The sequence below is a fragment of the Plectropomus leopardus genome, chromosome 9 (assembly GCF_026936395.1).
Source record: "Plectropomus leopardus strain MGB_pleo_1.0 chromosome 9, ASM2693639v1, whole genome shotgun sequence".
Lineage (NCBI taxonomy): Eukaryota > Metazoa > Chordata > Actinopteri > Perciformes > Serranidae > Plectropomus > Plectropomus leopardus.
Genome location: NC_142184.1, coordinates 37,523,571 through 37,546,762, shown reverse-complemented (window position 1 = coordinate 37,546,762; position 23,192 = coordinate 37,523,571). Strand labels below are relative to the sequence as shown.

The window sequence follows — 23,192 nt, the reverse complement described above, 5'->3', positions numbered from 1 at the left end:
GTCAAACCCTCCGCAGGAATGCAACAAAACAACGTCCAGCCCCCTGCATGCAAATAGTTCATTTGAACAGATGCTGTATACAAATAATCTTATATGATACCGGTTTAGATTGAGCCTTCCACCATCCACCAAACAGATATTTTATATATCAACCACAACATATAGGCTATAACAAAAGAGTCCCTCTGTTAGAATACCAACATGTTGTGTATTTTATCATAATGTAACTGATATTGAGCTAAATGACCACCGGATAAATTTCTCTGCACATATTTGAAGCTGTTGTTGCTGCTGGGTGACAACAGGCAACACAGCAAAACTAAATGTGGGGCAAATAAACATACCCTAGAACAGCAGCATTTAGAATTCTATAACATTAAGGACATTATAAGTAATTAAATTATGTTGGCTGACAAACACCCAGGCCTTTTTTGATTCAAGCAGGACAGAGAGAAAGATTTCCTGCAGGCAGTGTATGTACACATTACACTGGCTGAAGGATGCTCTTTACTGCCCCACTCACCGCTGCATGGGGGTTTGATTGACCATTTCAAATTGTGAATTATAAGCATAATAATGTCAATATACTTCTGACTCAGTAACTTGGTATCAATAATGTTATGCTGCTTTAATGTTTTTATAAAATATTTGATTAAAACAACAGCTATTTTAAGAGTGAACTCTTAGGGTGAATAATATTAATAACAATTCTAATAGAAGTAATAAAGACAAACAAAGGGGATAAAGCAAATTCATGTTACTAGGTTAGTGGTTAGTTTGGGTTATTGTGATGGTTATGTTTTACTTTACTTTACTTTACTTTTGTTTTGTTTTGTTAATTTTGGTTTGGTTTAGTTTGTTTTTACATATTTTCCTCAAAATTTTAGACTTAATGACATAGTGGCTTGATTAACCCTTTGAAACCTGAGCAAACTGTCTTGATTTAGCACAAAAAGAAAATTTAAAAAAAAATAAAGTTAAAAAAGATTGAAGATAAAATAGTTAATAACTATAAATACAGCTTTGGATTTGTTCCCCCATTTTTATCATAATAATTAACCTCAATAATTTCACATTGCTTTTTTAGACACGTTTTCAAACAAAATCACACAATTTGCTCATGAACAACATACCTGCCAGTCTAAACCCTCACCAGTATACTTTCATAACCACCAGATCGACAGAAGACGCAATATCTACTGCTCTTCACTCAGTCTTCACTCACCTGGAGAATAAGAACGGCTACATCAGGATGCTGTTTGTTGACTTCAGCTCAGCATTCATCACAATTCCTCCCATGAAGCTGATTTGAAAACTTAACACTCTGGGCTTCAGTACAACGCTCTGCAACTGAATACTGGACTTCCTCACATGCAGACCCCAGAGAGTTCGAACTGGCAGTCACATCTCCTCTACATTAGTGCTCAACACTGGAGCCCCCCCCCAGGGCTGTATGCTCAGCCCCCTTCTGTTCACACTGTACACCCATGACTGCACTCCCAGACATCTGCAGAACTCTCTAGTGAAGTATGCTGACGACACCACCATCATCGGCTGTATTACAAACAACGATGAGAGTTCATACCGGGAGGAAATCAACAGTCTTGCAGAGTGGTGCACAGAGAACCACCTACTGATCAATGTCAGTAAAAAACAAGGAGCTGATTGTTGATTTTAGAAAGAAGGACGCAAAGATACACACCCCTGTCTAATTCAGTGGAGCTGAGGTGCAGCAGGCGAACAGCTATAGGTTTCTTGGAATTACCATCACTGAGAACCTATTTTGGTCATCACACACCACCACCCAGGTTAAAAAGCACAGAAAAGGCTCTACTTCCTACAGAAACTTAGGAAGGCTAAATTCCAGAGCGAGATCCTGGTTAACTTCTACAGAGGGCCAATAGAAAGCATACTGACATGAAACATCACGAAATGGCATGGTTCGTGGATAGCCCAGGGCAGGATGGCTCTATAGCGGGTGATTCAAACTGCCCAGTACATCACTGGTTCCCATCTATAGAGCATCAGTGACCTCGGTGAAGTGAGGTATCTGCACAGAGCCCAAAAGACACTGAAAGACAGCAGCCACCCCAGCCACAGTCTGTTCACCCTGCTGCCATCTGGGAAAAGATACAGAAGTGTCCACTGCCGAACCACCAGACTATGGAGCGGCTTTTTTCTTTCTTCTGTCAGACTCCTCAACTCCTCCTTCAACGCCAAAAAGATGTAGCAGGATTTAGGATCAACTTCCATTTAATTTCTCCTTAAACCACGTTTTAAAAAATGAGAATAAATGTACCTTGTACTTTGTACCTTGTGACTTTTAAAATTGAAATGCTTGTGAAAGGTATCTGAGTGCAACACAAGAAAACTGATGTTAATCCAGGTTTAAAAAGGTTAATTGATAATTAAAGTCATTCTTAGCTTCACCCCAGGAAAGTAGGCTACCTATTGCAAATAAAAACTTTGTTCACAAGGCATAGAAAGTCCAACAACACTTGTAGTATTTAGAACAACTCTAGTTTTTAATAGAGTTGGTCTTTAGACCAACGCATTTTGACTCGTGGCCTTCATCATAGTCAGAGTCAGTCTGAACCTCTGATTCATTTTCCTTCTCCATGCACCTTAGAAGTAGTGAAGTTGCTGCAGAAACCCTGACCCTACTTCTACAAAAACTATGTTTACAACAGAGATTCTGTGCTGTGATAGCTTACTTATTCAGTAGAAACAGGTATGTACATCTAAAGAGCAGGGAAACATGGCTTGCTGTTTGAGCAGTCTGCCTGCAGAATATTGAAAACAAAACAGAAATCTGCAGTTGTGCGGGATATGACACCCAAAAATTAATTTTTAAATTTGAGAGGAAGACACTGAACATTTTCTTGCATTTCTATATGCAGGCTCTGTAGAGCCTTCTATTGCTTTTGCCCTCAGCAGTAACAACTTTATGTTGTTGTTTTTTTCAAATTATAAAGTTCTTACTATTAGAGATAAAAATTTATCACCTCCTGCCCTCAACTGACCTAACCTCAAACACAGGAACCTTAGATACGTCTGTAAGGCTTGGAATTTACATAGATTGTTTTTTCTCCCATGGACCTTCACATACTAAGTTCAACTATTTCCTCATCCAATCAACCTGTCTCTTAGACCCCATCCTAGGCTGCTTAAGGAAGTTTCACCTTAAGCTAACAGTTTTTGGATATAATTAATTTGTCTATATTAACAGGCTAGGTACCTGTAATTAAACCTCCTCTAAAAACACACACTCTGGATCTAGAGTTTTTATCAAATTATATACCTATATCTAATCTCCCCTTTATCTCTAAATTCCCTGAGAAGGTAGTCTCTAATCAGCATTGTGACTTTCTTCAAATAATACTTTATTTGAGGATTTTCAGTCAGGATTTAGAGTGCAGCATAGTACAGAGACAGCACTAGTAAAAATTTGCAGGAGGAGAGTTTACAGACTGGTGAGCCTATTCTTCCTGCAGCTACATGCCACCACCGCCCAACAACAACAACACAAAGCACCAAAATAGACAAAAAACCACAAATTTAGCAAAGATTTAGCGAAGCTGATAGACAGGCAGCTGAAAAGGTCTGCGTCTCAACAATGACTTTATTTCACCTCTAAAATGGGTATTTAAAATTTTTCCTCACTTATAAAGCTCTGAATGGTCAGGCTCTGTCATATCTTACAGAGCTCAGAGCTCCCTATTACAACTCCAGAACTCTGAGCTCTGAGAATGCAGAGTCACTTGTGGTTCCTTAAGTCTCCAAAAGTAGAATGGGAGCCAGTGTCTTCAGCTGTCAGGCTCCTCTTTTGTGGAACCATCTTCAAAGTTTCCATATCTAAGAGTAGACTTAAGACTTTCCTCTTTGATAAAGCTGAAAGTTAGGGCTGGCTCAGCCTTGCCTTAGACCAGCCCCTAGTTAGGCTCATATAGGCCTCGTCTGCCAGGGGACTTCCTATGATACAGCTCCTCTCTCATTCTCTCTCTTTCCTCATCTGCACTCATGTCCTATTACTGCATGTCACTAACTCGGCTTCTGCTCCCTTGTCTGGTAGATTTCTCGGATCACGGCTGCACCTGGATTGTGGGTTGTGGTTGCACTGATGCCATGATCCTACTCAACTTTTATTACTACTGCCATTATTATTACTCATACCTCCACTATTATTATACACATATGGCTATTATTGTCACATACATAAACTACAATATATGAATGTATCCGCTGTGAGGGTCCAAAGACAGAGGGATGTGGTATGCTGGAAAGCCCTCTGAGGCAAACTGTGATTTGTGATAATGGGCCTCACAAATAAAACTGACTTGACTTGAATGAAATACCAATATATATATATATATATATATATATATATATATATATATATATATATATATATATATATATATATATACACACACAAAACACACACACATATATATATATTAATTGACAAATGGAGCAAACCAAACAACAGAAGGTACAGCAGGTACAAGTAAGAAATAATATATCTGAAAGATTTAAGTACAAAGCGTAATACAAATGGTATAAAATGATACAGTTTTAATATTTCATTGAAAAGACTGAACAAAATGTTTATTATTACTTTATATCTGTTAGTTTAATTCCATCCAACAACAGCAAAGGCTGTGTTATGTCAATATCACCATAACTTTAGCGATTTTTCATGAGCTGATTTAATGCATTTGGAATGGTTACAAGTCAAGAAGTTGAATTCTCTAAAAGGAATTGGAGAACTGTGCACAGACATAAACTGTTTATATGAACTCATATTGCCAGAATCGTCACAGAGCTGAAGAATATGGTTAATACCTTTTCAGAATCATTTAGTAAAGAATAAAGATTTGTCTCTAATCCGTCAGTCTTTCCAGAAGAAAGTTTTGAGAGACATTGTGGACAAAGGAGAGCCTTAGAGCTACAAGGGCTTGTTGGTGAAATTAATCAGACAGGCAATTTATCAGGCAAATAATTACATGTCAAAAGACAAGAACAGTTTTGTTGAAAATGTGATTTGGGATATAATACCAAACTGAATCAGGGATTTTGCGACCTCCTTTTAACCACTTAACCTGAAAGTTGTTGACAGTATCCCTGAAATCCAGGACTTTGAGAGCTCCATCTGCTTTGCTAGCAAAAAGAACACATTTTTAAGCTAATGTGATCTATTTTTCCCTTTGAAGTCCAAAAAAATTCTATTGACCTCTGTAGATGTTGAATCATTTACGGATAAGGGGAGGGATGGATACAGAGGCAGATACCCAGCTAGCAGGGAACGTCCCAACAACACTAGCTAACATAACCTACAAGTTGCAATAATGTTTTAAAGAAAACATTTTAATCTAATGTCCAAAGAACATTTTAAGAATGTTTATCATTTCAAATAATGTTCCTGTTAGGTTAAATGCTGACAAAGATGCAATGTTTTAACTGCAACATTCTGAGGATGTTTTAGTGATGTTGAGAGGTGACAGATCATGGAATGTACTCTTACAAAACATTCCCACAATGTTACATGAGGACAAAGGAAGACCATTTTCAAAGCAACATTCAGAAAATGTTACTGCGAACAGAGATTACAGACCCTTTTTTTAGATGAAAATGTAATGTAATGTGATATATTAACATAAAAGAAAAAATAAAATGCTGTTTATAGAAAATGTTGCCCAAACTCTAAGAACATAAAAAAAAACTTGCCACTGAAAATGGCTCTAAAACTTTCAGTGGTTGCATTGTTACATTTTCAGAATATTTTTAGAACCAAAACTTGCTAGCTTGGAAGCCCTCTTTTTTTTTTGTACTGACAATCCAAACACATACAAAACATCAGGTAAAAGGTACATACAAACATATGAATGAATGACATCTTAAATATTCAAGTAAAAATGCAGTATGCAAGTGAGAAAAAAAAGATAGACAAATAACCAGACAAGAAAATAAATGAATTAAAATAAATTAATTAAAAGCAAGAAAGCAAACAAAACACATGACAAGAAAAATAAACAGATGTACAAACATACAAATACACAGTGAATTTAGTCAGAGGATTTAGGCATAATTTTCCCAAAGCTTGATAGTTTTATTGTTATTAATTACGCTGACGGATCTAAGAAAGGCTTTCAGTTTCAGGAGAAAAGATTCAAACTTAAGAGGTGACCATATGGAGTTGACCCAGAGAATTAGTGCCGGCCAGAGAGCCCTCTACATATCCCCCGAGCCCGGGGTGTGACGTCACTCTCCCAGAATGCATGGCTTCCAGCGCGGCGCCCAGCAGTCCAGGCCCGGACTCTAACAAACACCTCTAAAACTTCTTCCAAAATGTCCAGATGGAGACGGAATGGAAGCTGGACGGAGAGCTGGACGGAGGCACAGTCGGTAAGTGGCGTTGTGACCGTATCTGTTGACCGGAGCTGGAGTTTGAGGCCGCTCGGTAAAATGTAGAGGAGTTAGCTCCCGCAACACAAACTCCGATACAACTTAGTGAAGCGCTCATCTTTTGTGTTTTAAAGTAGCATGCTACTTCGGCTATCTCCCTAACTAGAATCACAGCCACATTAACAGTATCCTGTGTGTTCCCTCGACATAAAACCAGTTTAACACACAGTCAGACCTCCAGGCGCTAAACCGAGTTTCTCCTTCACCGCCGAATTTCGTGCACACCGCCAGGGCTAGCAGTGAAATGTGGCTCCGCTGTGTGACGACCCCGTCTCACCGTCCCACCTTGCCCGTTTACACTGGACCGTTTCAATATAGCTCCTATCAGCCCGGTTACAAGTTTATCTCCTCGCCTTTTAGTTTCTAGGGGGAAAGCAGTTGGGCAGTTAGCCTAACACCAAGGAGAAAGCAAAAGGTGACGGTATTAAGGCAGTATGATAGCTCCATGCTGAGCACCCACAAGATGGCACTACCAGCTCCCATCACGTTACTCTGGCTTCAAAGTCGTCCTTCATTGCTTTTCTCCGGCTTCTGCATAATAACACGGAGAACATCCACTGCTCGCAAATGCATTTCAGCTCTCCATCTCAGTGAAAGTGGTGGCAGTACACAAGAGGAATGGGCCATTTCTCTATGCAGATATCACTAACCTGAAATATTATAGATACCTGTATTACTGTAAGTGTTACTGATGGAAGCTGTGGTCCAGCTCATGGCACAGCTTAATACTGGATGTACACTTGTGAGTAGTTTGAAATTGGCAGCATATTAATTTCATTAGTTTGTATCTTGACAATCAAAACAATTTAGTTTCTACAGTCCCAAATCACAACTTTGTCATAAAGGGAATTATAGTACTTTAAACACCAAGTAAACTAGGGATGCACAATAATATTGACTTGAAAGTATATAGAAGTATTTTTCTTATTTTGCACAATAAATGAATGTTATGTACATTAAAAGGTATTATATTTCATGTCTCCATCTGCTGGTAGGCCATTACAATAACAGTATGCAGAAGATGAAGTTAATTCCACTATAGAAGAGACTTGAACGATATTGGTATTGATTATCGGCAAATCAGATATCAGCAAAAAATCCGATATCGTGCATCCCTAAAATAAACTAATACAGTTGTATGGTGCTTTTGGAAAGAGTGCAATACTCCACAAACGTACTTAGGTAGTAGGAATAGTTTAGTGGTATACAGTATTTTTCTTTTTGTCAATAAATGCCATGTGTGGAGACAAATCCACATTTACTCTGTCTACTAAAAAGTATTATGTGTGTATCAAAACTTGATATTACAACATGACATTACAAGATTGCCGCCATCTTTATTTCAGGGAGAGGGGTTGTGTGTTCTCTGGTCTGTTCACTGCAAAATCTTGAGTGAGTATTGTTTTGCACCCATTCTGGTTAAATCCACAAACTTCAGTTTCTTTTTGATAGAAGAATTGAAGCCCACATGACTAAGTTGAACATCATGTGTTGTGATGTTCTGGGATCCTAGGGCAAGATAAGATAGAAAACTTATCAGCACACTAGCTAGTAGGGTTGCTTGCTTAGGGCCAGCAATTTTCACGACTATTTTTATTGATATTGAATCGCTGTTTTTTAACGATTATTAACCAAGATAACTCATTGCCTTTGAGAATATCATGCATTTATTAAACATTGACTCTGATGTTTCTTCTTAACAGCGTGATGTCTTCTAACTTAAAACACAGTTGAAATAAAAAACAATTCAGTCAAGGAGAATAAGTTTTGAATATATCACAATGTGCATATTAATGACATCGCACACTTATTTGCATATATATGGATATAGATATAAATATACATAGATATCTGACAAGGGCTGAAATAGTTGTGTGCCAAAAATGACTCAGACTTATAAAACCATGTGTAGCCCTGTCTATGCTTAATTTCCAATTATAAATCCCAAATCAACTTTAAATTGTCTGCACGTGGATCAGCCTCATGTCCCGCTATCTACAAGGCCACATTCAACCGTACATGGTTGATGCAAAGCACATGAATGTCGATGAGCCGGCTGATTAATGGTTCCTCACGGTGAGTCACGGCAACGGCCGAGTGTCAGCAGTCAGACTGATTGTTTCACAGCTTGCCAAAATCATGTTGTCAATCAGTGGAATCCCTGACCCTAGGAGGTCATTTCAAGATTAAAGTTTGAAAGATGAACACAATTAATTTCCTTAAGTTTTGTTCTGGCGATCTTGGCCTGCATTATGATCAGGAGGTGAAGTTGTGTTGGGTGACGTGAGTGGAGAAGGCAAAGTGTCCGTGACAGTCACAGTGGTGTCCTGTGTATGTGTTTTGGTCACTGCAGGGATTGTGTGTACGCAGTGTTTCTAAATAAGACCTGTGGCCTGTTTGTTTTGTAGATGAAGAGACTTCTTTGTATAATTTTGCTTTTGTTAAAAACCTCCTGAACGTCTGATTTTTAGTTATCAGTGAAAAAAAGGTTAGCAAACAGGTGCCAGACTAGTTGTTCATCTGTGATGAGTTAAACAATGTCTGAGAAACACAGATTTTTAATATAAAACTGCTTTAAATTTATTTAGTTTTAGATTTTAAGTTTTTTTTTTCTTTTTTTTTTTTTTTTTTATTGTCCTCTCTGGGTGGGGAGGGAGATGCAGCCCCAAGCGAAGGAGTAGTCGTAATCATTTATTTCATTATTCTATTGTTAAAATAGCATTACATTTGGTGAAGGGTGCGTAGTGACTTGCTTAGGACACAAGAATTTAAGGTTAAGGACTCTTCTTGGTACTCATTAACCTTGACTTAGGACTCGACTCGCCTTGCCAGTTTTGACTTGGGTTATGACTCAGGACTTGAGTGCAAAGACTTGAGAATTACTTGTGATGGGCAAAACGATGATCAATCAATCAATGATTTAGAAGTCACATGGAAATTGTACAAGGTACAACTCCAGTGAACTGTGATCCCATCAGCTCCTATAACTTGTGCTCTGTAATTCGGTCCGTTTTGCATCGTTGGCTGCTGCTTTATAATTATCCATGTTTTCCAGATGGTTCTGGTAATCCATGGTTTCTGGTTGTGGAATGATTTAACTCTCTGCAGATCCAGGGCCCAACAAGACGGCAGTATGTCCACTCTTCCTGAACATGGCAGCTCTGCAGTGTTCCCACTGTTATCAGTGATCCACAATAGGACTGGGACGGCAGCTCACATTCCCACCAACGCACCAGTCCTTTTTCTCTGTAAAACGCCCTTCTCCTTTTCCTTTCTCCCAGACTCTTCTAGTTTGTCAGATTGCCAAAAAAAATAAAAATGCTTTCTTCTTGGTAGTTGAAGGGCTTGGATGCAAGCACAGGTGTGTTTAAGATGATGCAGTGCCAACAAAGACATTTCATATACAGGACATAAACTATAACATGGACAAAGTGCGCCCCACTCCTGTCCTCCTTTGGCCTCTTTTATTGATGCATAAATAAGATTGATTGCCAAAATAAATAAAAAATATTTATAACATTTTCCAGTACCAAATTCATTTGCAAGACCATGGTAAACGACTTTAAACTCCCCCCATCAAGATGTTTAATTGTTTCAAACTACAGTGGATTTGGGCCTACGTGATACTTTAATGTGGTAGTTTGGTGGCGTGTGCTGCTAACCTTTCAACCTCTGTAGCTCCATTGCTATGTGCATAAAGTTAACATAGAGCTTTGCTATTTATTTGACATAATGTTTCATTTAAATGTTGTGCAGCTGTATATTTTCGAACAGTGAAAAAAATCCTGTCTTTGCATCTTATTTTGATTAATTTGTTTTCATAAAAGTGCCTATGACATCTCAAATGTGGCTTTGACTGGAACTGAACACTGTCCGACTTCGTAGAAAATCATGAGCTGTATAATATTAGGTAACACCATTCACCGTGAAAATACAGATATATGAATTTTTGTCCATATCTCCCAGTCCCAGTCCAGGTTTTAGACAAGTGTCAGTGAATCAAAGGATATTACAGTTCCTGATACCCGTTGAAAACTAAGGTCATCTAGTTTATTTTCCAACACCTGTGCAATGTCTAGCAGGATGCTAGTTCAGGTGATGCTCATTCTTCATATTTTCAATGATGTTTACATTTAAAAACATCAACCTGGCTTGGTAGCCAGCTAGAAGTTGGCAGGAGAAGAGTTTACAGACTGGTGAGCCTATTCTTCCTGCAGCTACATGCCACCACCGCCCAACAACAACACAAAGCACCACCAACACCTGCAAAATAGACAAAAAAACCCAAATTTAGCAAAGATTTAGCGGAGCTGATAGACAGGCAGCTGAAAAGGTCTGCGTCTCAACAATGACTTTGTTTCACCTATAAAATGGGTACTGTAACTGAACTGATATCGCATAGGATTGAATTAGAAATTGAATTGAATCAGGACCTTTAGAATTGAAATGGTATTGATTCAGGAAATCAATTTAATCTGACTGAAAAAAAGTTTTGGATTTCTCAGTACTGATCATTCCATCCAGCCATAAGTCAGCAAGACCCATATGTTGGCTGTAACATTAACATTTACACATCTGCCAACGTCTCTAGAGTTAGCATAAATGTTACTTACCATACACAAGTTGATGATACATTCTTCTTCAATGAGAGTGAGGTGAATATTTTTTTTTACCAGTTTGCCTCTTAAGCAAAGTCACGATTAGCTTTTAGCTGTCCAAGGCTGTGTTTGGGTATGTGAGTAGAAGAGATTTGTCTCAATCACTTCTTCAACACCAAGGCGTCATTGGGATCCGCAAAAGCCCTCTTGCACTGTTAACAGTGTAAACACCACTGGCTGTGCTGACACTGGTAACGGAGCGAACAGAGCTAACAGTAGAAGCTAAAGGGGGTTTGCGGCTCCAAACTGAGCTGATTATTTTCTGGGTCGACCAGGGGAAGATCAAGAGTGTTGGCCTCATGTTTCCACAGCAAACCTGTTTGTTGGGATTGCATTACAAGCAGTAATTGCCAAATGGCGGCGTGATCACCGTACATTAGCTTCCACCGGACCCGAGGGGTGCGCAGTATAGTAAACTGAATTGTGGAAAAATCAACCTATAGACCGACATGCATAACTGGCCAAAAATGTTCTCGATAGTTAACTGTTTACCGGCTTAAGGTTTGCCACACACTCATTGAATTGTGGTGGGCCACCACAACTAAATCATCCGCCTCCACAAATAAATATGTGGAGCTAGACTGTTCAACAGGAGTACTATTGGAATATATTTGAAGTTTGGTTATTTATGGCACACTTGAGGCAGAGACAGTGCAGTAGAGTATCAAGCGCATTGAAAGTGAAAGTGAAAGAGTATGCTTTCTCTTACAAACATCTGCAAACAGCTGCCCACATCCACTAATGTGATCTGATCAGCTGTGAACGGATCTACAGATCAGTTATTCACCCTTCAAGGGCTGCTGCTGAGCAGAAGTACAAAAAGAAGTCATGGAAACTCTGCTTGCTGTGCTGTGTACAAGGACCTGCCAAAATGTTGGATTTCAGAATGAGGAGGCAGAATCATATGATAATAATAGGCCACCTCTGTTGTAGAAAGACACAAATACTTTTGAATTTTGTATTACATGACCAGAGAAAACAGAGAAAAAGACGCTTTGGCTCATGAGGTAGAAAACGTATAGTCACCAGAATGCTACTTGCCTTATCAAACCAATAAATGCTTCACTGGTGATTGACTTAATGAGGAATGGTGATCTTATATTACAGTTAATGGTAAGCTACTTGTTGGATGGAGGGATGGAGTTTACCACAGTTCATCTACACATACTATACATTGTTTTGATACAAACCTGGTTGAAAGTTAGCAAAGTATTCCTTTGACCACTGACATCCTTCATTTCCATCTGTCATCTCTTCTCATAGCTGAAGTTGACAATTCAAGGAACAGTCATAACACTAAATTAATTGGAATATTATATACAGTATATAGCTATCAAGAGTATTCTAAGATTTTGGATTTCTAAGGACGTCCCAGCACTGGATGACTAGTATATGGAAGTATTGAGAATACCCCCCCGACCCCCTGGATTAGGTGACCTACACCCTTCATGACAGTGATCAGATATGGTAACCCCCCTGGACTTGATTATACTGAATGAAAAACACTGGAACTGACCACATAGTTAGCTAGTAATGTGAATGTAATTTGTCTGGAGGTGTGTATTGTGTTTGTGTGGTCGTGACTCCTGCTGTTTTTGCGTTTCTTTAAGGTGGTTCAAAAACTATGACAATAAAGGTTTGTTAAATATCTTAAAGAGGCATGATGTGGAATTGTGGCTAGAAACCCATTTTTTGAAAAAAGCATGATGATCATTCTCCATTCTACTTACCATCAAGCTAATACACCTTGAGCAGTTGTAGCATGTGCTGGGATATTTCTGACCAAAACATAAAAAAATAAATGTGTGTGTTGGCTGGTGTTTACATATGATCAAATGGAAATAATAAAAAATTTAAAAAGCAATGATAATAAGACATATCTTTTGTGATCACACCAGAAGCTAAATGTAGATGATGTTTGAGGTACTAAAAAGCACAATGAAAGGCTGTGAGAAGTGTTGAGAGGACTTGCGTGCTACAAAGAGCAGTAAAAACAGACATATTGAAAGGAGTTTAAAGGAAGAAAATAGTAAACAGACAAATAAAATGAATATCTGTGTTCTGGACCACACAAACCTATTGAGAAAAATATGTAAACTTTGTTTTGCTTTTTTGTAGCTGTCGGCTCATCCAGCATGCCTCTTGCTGCACTAGACTGTTTAACCCAAAAGGTATCATTTGCACAAAGTGACACTTTTTTCTGTCTTGCAGGTGTGTGACGATGTGGAGCTGCCTCTGTGATTCATCTGCTGTGACTGTGGAGTTCAGGGCTGCTGAATACTAAAATAGACTGAACCAGCACAAGAGCTCTTCTCAGGAAACACACAGACCCAGTCAGAGCTTTTAAAGCTCCTCATCACCGCAGCCCTGTTGGGGTTGCTATGGCAGCTGCTGTCACAGAAACCAAGTGCTGGACACAGGCTTGCCCCAGTAAGGCAGGACAGACCTCTAGTCATTGCCACAAGAGACCATCCAACAGTCAACAAACAGCACTTAGCAATAATTCTAGCACTCTAAGTTAACAAAACCACCAGAGGTCTGCAGGCTGATGCTCGGCTCTCTGGAGGATCCTCATGAGTCTTGTCTGTGTCTGCTCAGGCTCTTGGCCAGAGTCCCTGTGCAGCAACAGAGCCAGCTCTGTTCCCTCTGTTAGACCATGTTTCACCAGCAGGACCATCTGAAGAGCCAGCTGCAGGAGAGCCACCCAGCCAGCAGGCAACTCTTCCACTGCCAGGAGTGTGGGAAGCAGTACAACACCCAGCTGGGTTACAGACGCCACCTAGTGGCAGCCCACAGTGCTGCAGCAGGCCTGCCCTGTCCAGAGGGGGCGCCCTCCCTGCTGGAGCACCTTGGCAGCCATATTGACAGGCCTCCACCATTAGATGGCAACACAAATGCTACTGTGCCAGTGAGAGAAAGGAAATACTCGTGTGAGCGTTGTGACCGCCGTTTTTACACCCGTAAGGATGTACGTCGTCACGCTGTGGTGCACACTGGGCGCCGTGACTTCCTGTGCCCGCGCTGTGCACAACGCTTTGGTCGCAGAGACCATCTGACCCGGCATTTAAAGAAGAGCCATGCTCAGGAGTCAGGGTTGATGCCACCCTGTACACCCAGCACTCCTGCAGCTACACCCAGCCCTGCCACCCAGTGCCCAGTGAAGGAGGAGCCTCGGCCTGTGGCCTCTGATATGGGCTCTGTCTCCAAGGAGCCCATGGAGACTTTCTCCAGGGACATGTACAATTCTTACCCCATGGCCAATCCTGTCTCTGCGATGGGCCACCCTCATGGCCTCATGCAGGGCTCTTTGTCCTCCAGTATAGGTGTGGCTCGCCACATGCCCCCCCAATCTTCTCACCCTCACCACCATCACCTGCAGCCCCCGGCAGCTCCACAACAGCAGCCCTACGGCAATATGACCAGGTACCAGCACGGATCTACCTCATATCCTCGCACCGACGTGGACAGTTTTCTGCTGGACCTGCAGAGTGCCCCCCCACCTCACCTGAGTGCAGTCAGCTCCTCTACCTCTACTTCTGCCTCCCCTCAGAGGGAGGTACCGGGTGAAGGCGTAGGTGTTGGTGGTGACCCTCACCTGCTGTCCAGGAGCCCTGCTGTCTCCTCAACTGAGCTGTCCTGCACCACTAACATGGACCTAGGGCCTCTGCTGGGCTTCTTGCCTTTCAGCCTGCCGCCCTACAGCCCTCACATGGGGATGGGAGGGCTAGTGATGAGCTATCCACCCACTACCACCACCACCTCCCCTCCAGCCTCTACCACTGGGCTGTCCTCCCAGGCTCCGGGGCCTTTCACCTTTTTCCAGCCTCCACAGGCTCATGTACACCAGGGCCCTGGAGCACACAACCACAGCCAGCTACCTCAGGCATACAGTAGTCCTGCTATGAGCACTTCCAGCTCCCTACCTCACTACTACCAGGCCTTTCAGCAGTAAGCAGCTCTGTCCCTACAAATGTTGCCTTCACATGTGCTCATGCTTTTTAATGAAAAGGGGGAAAAAAACATGAGAACAGCATCTTTATTGTAAAACAAATGTGTGACTTTAGCCTGTCAGTGCTAATGATGCTACTCTTAGTTTCTTTTTGTCGAACACAACAGATCACCTCATCAGTATTACCTCATTATTTAAAAAGGAAGCTTGAACATTTGAGGAAATGTGTAAGGTCTCACTACAACCAAAGTAGAGTACTACTTGTGTTTGTCAGACCTGCTACCAACAGTGGATGCACTTAACATGCTTGTCACAGGTGCCGCACAATGCTGAGTCATCCAGTTTTAGGTTCTCATGGAAAATGCTACTGCATTAGGGAATGTCACGTTCCTAACTGAAGCTGACTTGAGATTTTCTTCTTTTGAAATATTAGAGCATGAACAACCTTACAGAGTGAGAAAAGTTGTCACAGGATGTGCTCAGTTTGAGTCGTAAATATGTGCACGAAAAGGTTGAGAATGCAAACCCCACTGTCTGTATATATAGCTGATGGTTAACTTACTAAAATATGCAGTAAAGAGCTTCCCATCCAGCCATCAGGCATTATACCTACTGATGTCAAGTATATCAGCAGATGGGAAATGACCATTATTTCAAGTAGTGTAAATTAAACCATGTCTGTGGAATTCAGAGTTAGCCCTTGTTAGCGCAAAGTCATTAACAGTTGGTGAACAAGCAAGACTGCATATGTGCTATCAGTTAACGAAACAACTAAAAAATCAAAAATATCACACAATCTTACTGGAATTGAACTGCAAATGCATTTGAGAAATCTGAAATTCTATATTGAAGAAATCAAAGCAGATCAGCTTTTCAGGCCAGAATTTCACATTGAGGATGTAATATCAGCATGGTGACACAAACTCTAATGCTAAAAAGCTACTGGTCAGGCATCACTACTTTGCATCATTAAATTAAAATGCACTTGCGTTTCATTTTCAACATTGCAGGCCTTTAAAGGTTGAAGTCATGCCAAATCACACCAGGTGGGAAACTGCTGCTTCGCTGCTGCCTGTGGGTCAGCCTCTTTACAAAAAAAGTTGGTCAGAACACTTGACACTGTAGTTCCTGTTCAGACAGAGAGGTGTTGCTTACAAGAAATGTTCTTTAGGTCCATGTAACGGATTTTCTGTATTATTTAAATAGTTTGAATTTTTTAGACACTGCATGCACCTGTTAACTGCCAATTTGCAGCCAGTGGTTGCACCAATATGAAATTCATTCAGACGTTTTAATTGCTGTCAGTCACAACACGTTTGTTTCTTCTTCCCAGGATTAAGATTGGGTATTGCTTGCTTTTTTTTCACCAATACTGGTGCAAAAACAATACTTTCAAAATGGTACTGATGCCTAAATGGCACCTGAACCAATATTTTTTTTTCAAAATAAAAAAAAACTGTTAATGACACTAAAAAACAACTTTTTTCTTATAATTGTGAAGGCAGATTAAATCTTGAAATTGTAACAGTAAATGTTACAGTTTAAAGTACACTTAAATATATAGATAAATACAAAGCATTATTAACAAATTTGCCTCATTTAAAAAAAAACAAACAAACAAAAAAAAAACAACCGCAATAACGTATCATTAAAGAACAGTTACAGGACTACTAACAGCAAAATAAATTTTGATTTGGGATCTGTAATTCCTCACTAACTCAGGAGAGACTCAGCAGACAGACATTTCTCCATTATCTGTTTAGAAGAGGCTGAGACTGTCACAACAATAAGAGCAGAGACGAGTGACTGAATTTTGCATTATGAATTGGTCCAGAAGGTACTTCATCTTATAAGAACTGGTGCCATATTAGCATCGGGTTTCAATGCCCAACCCCACTCGGGATGCTCCTTACTCCTCTCTGTCTGAACGAGGCATCACAAAGCAGTGCAGCAGCTGTAGTTCACCTAAATCCCTTGAGTCTAAAAAGATGAGCAGAGACCTTTTAAATAGACATTTGCAGACACTGTGCTCACCAGGTCACTAATCTCAGGGTTGCTGCCTGTCCCATAAAATACAGAAAAGCACAGATAGATATTAGTCCTGTTGGCATCCCTGAATGGGTTGGCTTGGATCAGGGCAAGATTAATATGTGACTTAAAGAAAAAAACGTGGTTGGAGCATGTGCAGTTGAGTTTTGACAATAGATAAAATGTTTCCCCATCTCTGAAAACAATCTGTGGATGTTCATTGACACATTTTACATCATATGGTGTCAACAATAATGCCCAGTGGACATCTGCTAGTGTAGAAATCATCCTACGTTAGGGTTTGCGTGTGATTCATCAAACATTCTCATCATGCCAATTACAGTGTACGAATGATGGGCTGTTAATAAATGCGGGTGCAGAAAACCACTGTCATTTACATATCATGCCCCAATGTATTCTCGGCGTTGGAGCCCTGGCCTTGAGAGTTTACAACATATGGAGACACAAAATATGGCCAAAAGGAGAAACTTCTGTGAGCTAGTAATTGAAATGCTTAGACCCCAGAAAGTATGAAAAAGCCAGTATGGAAAGAAATCACTGTTGTGGTACAAATGTAACAGTGCATTCCAGCTGAGGTTGGAATATTTAATTTATACATTCATCATATGTACTGACCTAAAGTCGACATTTTATATTTGCCTATATATAATACTAATATTGTTACAGTATTCATATAAGAGCTTATAACAGACCGCAACCATGAAGTTTGGGGCCATCTGTATATTCTCAGTGCTGCTTTTTCAACAGGTGGTGGAGAAATAGATGCTCTACCTGCGTCCGAGCTGGACATCGGTAAAAAATGTAATGGCCCAAGCTACTAGTATTTAAGTAATTACACTGTTGCAGAATGAATTCTCTTCTTTTTAATGATAAATGGTGGAAACATGCTTTGACTTGTCAGTGTCTCAAATAAAAGATGGATCATTAGAGGCAGGCAGCAGTGGTGTTCAGCCTTCAGTCAGCTTGTTTTTAGTCTCACAGAGCCAGGTTGCTGCCAGCTGCGACAAAAAAAAAAATTTTTCTCACATGTACTAGACTTTCCGAAAGTGTATATTATGTGGCTGCAAGCACTAAATTGCCAGTTAGAATATCTAATCTAATAATCTATCTAATAAGAATTCTCCAGCTCAGCCAGATTCACTGCTGCACTGCAGATCCACACTACCTCCAACTTGCGAACATGAGCTGAGACCTGACATGAGACGTGATCGTAGGTATACACACAGCTGGCTGTTTGAGTGCGTACCACCTGTAATGGTCAGGAAAAATACTCTTTGCAATATGTAGATCCATATATTTGTAAAACAGAAGCCATCAAGCTGTCATCCCAATTTCTATATTTTCCATGGTGGAAGGTGGCAACCCTACATACATGATGTGACCAGCAGCACTTGTGAACAGGCAAAAGGAAGTGTCAAAGCCCTCCGTCTTACCTGTTTTGTTATTTTCAAACGACATCACTGAATATGAATAGGGTGTAACTTTGACCTGCTCGCTGTGATTTTCTGATTTTATTTCTGAGTAGAATGCAGCATTGATTCCTCAAAGGCCTTCAAGAGCACTTGTACCTATTTCCTAGCGTTCACTGTATCACTGTGGGTATTGACACCCATTCTTCCACAAGGCTATGGTGTTGGATCTCAAGAGTATCTGACATGATAAGGACTAAAAGGTGACACCCGCCCCCTCAATTCATGGTTCCTTTAACAGAATAATGGAACCAAATCAGCAACCTTCCAATAAAGGATACTCCACTCATGACATTGATTAAGTGGAGATGGAGGAGCCCTCCAGTCGGATGTTGATGTTGGGAGTGATTAATGTGATATTGGAAAGAATATATTTAGAGAGAGAGATAATCAGATGATACTCTCCTTTCTGCCTTAATTCCATGAACTGATTGTTGAAGGACCTCTCTCCTGAGCATTGTAACCAGCCTCCAAGTGTTGCACCAATGTCTTAAAATACTACTGCTGTGCCTCTCTAAGAGTGTCTAATCTCCTGACTAGGTTTTAGCACTTATGACATTTCTAAAAAAAAGAAAAAAAAGGATGAATTTGATCTGTACCTCAAACATGCAGAACAATGGGTTTCTGTTTTTATTTGTATTTGCTTTTAGTTATTTTGGCTCTTACTTGTGCCATTAGATTGAAACTATAAAGGTAGATTTTATGAATCTAAACTTTTTATCTAGCGACAGATGTTGACACTATACTTTGGTCAAATTTTCTACCTCTACCTTGTCATATACCTTTCTGCAAAAATCATTAGAAATAGTTTTAACCTGTAACAGTTAGGCAGATTTTACCACTGTTGAAGAAGGGAGTATGCTGAAAATTCAACTTTGAAGGACCGGGTACACACCGGTCCTAGTGGTGTTTTCCAGAGTCAAACATTGTTCTCTATACTTGCCTTTAATGATATTTCTACTTGTTTACTACCTCAGAGAAGTGACAGGTGACTGTCCATCTAACTGCAGAGAAAATGTCTGTGTAGAGTATTTTTTTTGTCAGAACAAGCACATGTACTTTGTAGCTCCGTAGTTTCTTACTGAGGTTAGCTCACAGCAGAATGATGTCTAGCGCAACAAGTACCACTTTGCCTGGCAGTTCACACTGCATTAGTTGTGTTCAAGTGTCTCTGCCTCTTCAGTCTGGAATGTTAACTCTGTATGGATCTGGGCCTCAGTCAAAAGGGATTCACAGTTGCATGTTGGAATGTACTGACAACACTTTGGTACTGCGGGTACTCACTGTTAAGGCTCTGACATACTTTACACAGGCAGTTCTATTCATAGAACGAATGATGATCCACTTCAGCCCCTGGTAGTAAATGAAAGGGCTAGGAGGTGAGCTTACCATCCCTCTACAACTGATGTGGGGTGAAAGTGAAAGTAAACGATGCTGCTGGTTCTGGACACTTTGGGACACGAGACTGTCCCCTCGGTTCTGTCCTTCTCAAAGAGACACTCATCCAGATTCTTCTCAAGCCTCTGCAGCTCTGCCAGCAGCTCATCCTTATCAAATTCCCAAGCCCACAGATGTGTGGAGGTTGTCTGACATGTCTTGGGTCAGATTGTCTACCTCAGTGACGTACTTGAGCAGGCCTCGTGGCCTTGACAGCACAGTCAGTGTCCTTGAGATGTTTCTCGTACCAATTTCTTCTCGCCTCCTGCAGAGCCACTCTTCTGTTTTCTCTGCAGTTTCTCTTGACAAACAGAAGCTCTGGTCAAACTTCCTCTTCAAAGTCTTTCTTCGTCATCAGCAATTTCTCTCTCTCTCTGGAAGTTTTTCTATGTCCTCTTTTTTGCAGGGCATATTTTGTGCCTTTTCTCCTCCATTAAACAGCTTACAACCCTTTCCCATCAAAATTAGCATGTGCATGCAGGTTTTTTAACACAGATAAACCTGCTAAATGAGAGCGATTGGCTGTATTCCCACTGCCACTGAACTCACTGCAGGAGAGCGAGTCTGCCTCTGACCTGTGTGTGTTTGTGCGTTGTCTTGTTGGTGTGTCCGTGTGTGCGACGTCACAAATAGGCAGGAGAACAGGTAAACAGTAGACAGCAGCAGGAACAGATCTTTCAAAACTTCAGTGGTTTCTTCTCGTTATTTATCTCTTACTTATTAAGTCCCCCTTTCAAACCCAGTGTAGACTAATTTGGAACAATGTTTTAGCTGCTTTGGAGTACACAGACGGTAATTAGTGATGGCGTATCATTGCATCTCGCCGATTAAGGAGCTGAAATTACTGCGTTCACCCAGGTGTTGGGAGCCGGAGGTGATAAAAACCTGTGACTACTGCAGAGTTATTTGACCTGGTGTGAGTGTTGATCATTTCCATTCTCATTGCATTAAATATCAAGATGTTAGCAGGTGTTTAGTGTCTTTAGTTCGCGTAGTCTCAAAAAACTGGCCAAAAACTTTCAGGGTGGACACTGGTTGATATGGAATCTGAACTCCATTGGCTTAGGGAGAATCAGCTTTGATATTCTCTCTTTTGTAGTTTTGCTTAGTTTTTTGTGCAGTTTCACATTCAGGCCCCGTAAAGACCCCGTATTCATGTGTCAGTAGGTTTTTTGGTACTTGATCAATTGCAGAATTGCTATATGTAGCACAAAGCTAAATATTACCTCAGTTGATCAATATCACAAGGTGTTGTTAGTGAAGATTCTCAGTCATCCTGGTCATGGTAATTCTAAGAGCTGTAGTGTAGGCACCTGGACTTGCTTGGGTTACTTTAGGTGGAGGATCAGAGAACAATAATATGAATCTTTTTTCCAACAGATCATTTGTAAAGGTTGTAAAAGGCACTGACATGCTATTGCCCTGTCTATAGGAGTGCCAGATGAGAAAGTTCTCAAATAGGTCAAAAAATACTGTGTAAACCAGACTTTACAAACATCAGGTTGATGGGGGACAGCAACAAATTTTTGCCCAATAGAAGGGTCCCCTAAAGTGTTCTACGGGCAATGGTTTAAGTGAACCTGCAACTCTGGGGCCTTGAATTGTGAACATGTGACATTATTCAGCCAGTACTTGTCTGCTGCTGTTGCTGCAGAGCTCAGCACATATGAGGATGGGACAGTGTGTCTGTGTACCAACACGAAGCTGAAGCATTCCAGACTGAATGGAAAGAGGCAGTGCAGAGTAGATGACACAGGAACTGGGCTTCCTTTCATCCCGTACTGTCGTGTTGCCTGCATTTAGGGTGGGCTCTGAGAACCACTTCAATGCAGGCCTCACCACCTTTAACTTAGATATGTTTTGCATTAGGTGTTTGTATTATCACTAAATAGATCTTAGAAGACGGTGAAAAGAGAAGATGTCATTTTCTGATTGTCTGAACATAAAGTAATACAAAATAAACAAATCTTTAGATTTCAACTTGCCTTCTGTGTTTTACTAAAGTGGAGTTGACAAGCCAGCAAGGCTTATAATTTAGCAGACTAGCGAGCAGGTCAAGTGATGGAGAATATAAAAAGAAAAAGTGACAGGAAAAAGATGAGGCAGTTGGAAATATTATGTTCCCTGACATAATTTAAAATTACAAAGAAAAATCTACTCATATTCTAAGCTCCCAGGTGGCCTTTGTAGTACACCCCCGCAAAAGTCCAAACAGACCCTGCCTGTCAACAACTATGGTAATGATGACTAAAAAAAAGAATTACATAGGATGTACAACATGCTGTGAATTTTTAGAGCCAATCGTGGTGAAAAAAACAACTTTTCACTAAAAGCTAAAATAAATAATATATATATATTTGCTGGTTTCTTTGTTACATCCATCAGAACCAGTCAGGAAGATTTAGGAGGTAACAGCGAGTTCCTGCCTGTAAAGACCATGATGGACATTAAGAATAACCTACATTACACATAAAGCAGACACCGAGGTAGTCCTAATATCCAATGGGAGAGAGACCACTGTGTGGCCTTCAGCTTTAGTCGGGTGAGGTGAGGAAGAGCCTGGGATCTCGACCCCCAAACCTAACGCAGAACCGCTGTTTCCAATGGCAACTGTGAGCTAAATGTACTCTAATCTTCCTTCATACAGCGATTGTGAAATAAAACGTGAAGCACATCTGTTACACGTCAGACGGGTAATGTGATCTTCATTTTAATTTTTTTATTTGCCCCATTAAAAACGGTAACAGAAAACAGGTCAAAAACAATACAGAAACAAAAAAAAAACAAAAAAAAACAGGATGCCAGTGAGGTAAGAAACCCAAATGGGCTAATAGAAATACCTCACTTAAGGTAATACAATGAATTATAATACTTTGGAAGTACTATACAATGGCGTCAACAAAAAACAATTAAAAAAAATCAGACCTCTATTATCTCTTGACAGACTTACACAAGCCAAATATATATCTAAATCAATCCATCTACTTAATTTGTCACATGCAATCATAGAAAAACAAAATCCCTGATATATATATGTATATATAGCATTAAGTATGTATGTGCATATGTTAATATAGATATATGTACTCATAGATTGCAACAGATATGGTGAAGAAATGAGTTATTAACAGGACTAACTGAAGAAATACGCTATATTATATTGTA

The 23,192-nt window shown here is 40.2% G+C and overlaps 1 protein-coding gene and 1 pseudogene across 2 annotated transcripts; one reads left to right on the top strand and one right to left on the bottom strand.

Annotated features, from left to right (window-relative positions):
• The first annotated feature begins 6,272 nt into the window (after nucleotides 1–6,272).
• On the top strand, nucleotides 6,273–22,007 carry LOC121946832 (zinc finger protein PLAGL2-like). Of its 2 annotated transcripts, XM_088082682.1 has the most exons (3): nucleotides 6,280–6,405; nucleotides 7,812–7,857; nucleotides 13,335–22,007. In XM_088082682.1, exon 3 carries the CDS (start codon nucleotides 13,780–13,782, stop codon nucleotides 15,073–15,075), a length of 1,296 nt encoding a protein of 431 aa, XP_087938808.1. In that variant the 5' UTR covers nucleotides 6,280–6,405; nucleotides 7,812–7,857; nucleotides 13,335–13,779; the 3' UTR covers nucleotides 15,076–22,007. The 2 variants fall into 2 exon arrangements, with proteins under 2 accessions (XP_042347548.1, XP_087938808.1); XM_042491614.2 differs by lacking the exon at nucleotides 7,812–7,857 and having other exon boundaries at nucleotides 6,273–6,405.
• Nucleotides 19,976–20,486, bottom strand: LOC148188798 (charged multivesicular body protein 4c-like; annotated as a pseudogene).
• Nucleotides 22,008–23,192: the final 1,185 nt, after the last annotated feature.

Coding starts and splice junctions, on each gene's coding strand:
- LOC121946832 (XM_042491614.2), top strand. CDS start 13,780: ATGTTTCACCAGCAGGACCATCTGAAGAGCCAGCTGCAGGAGAGCCAC.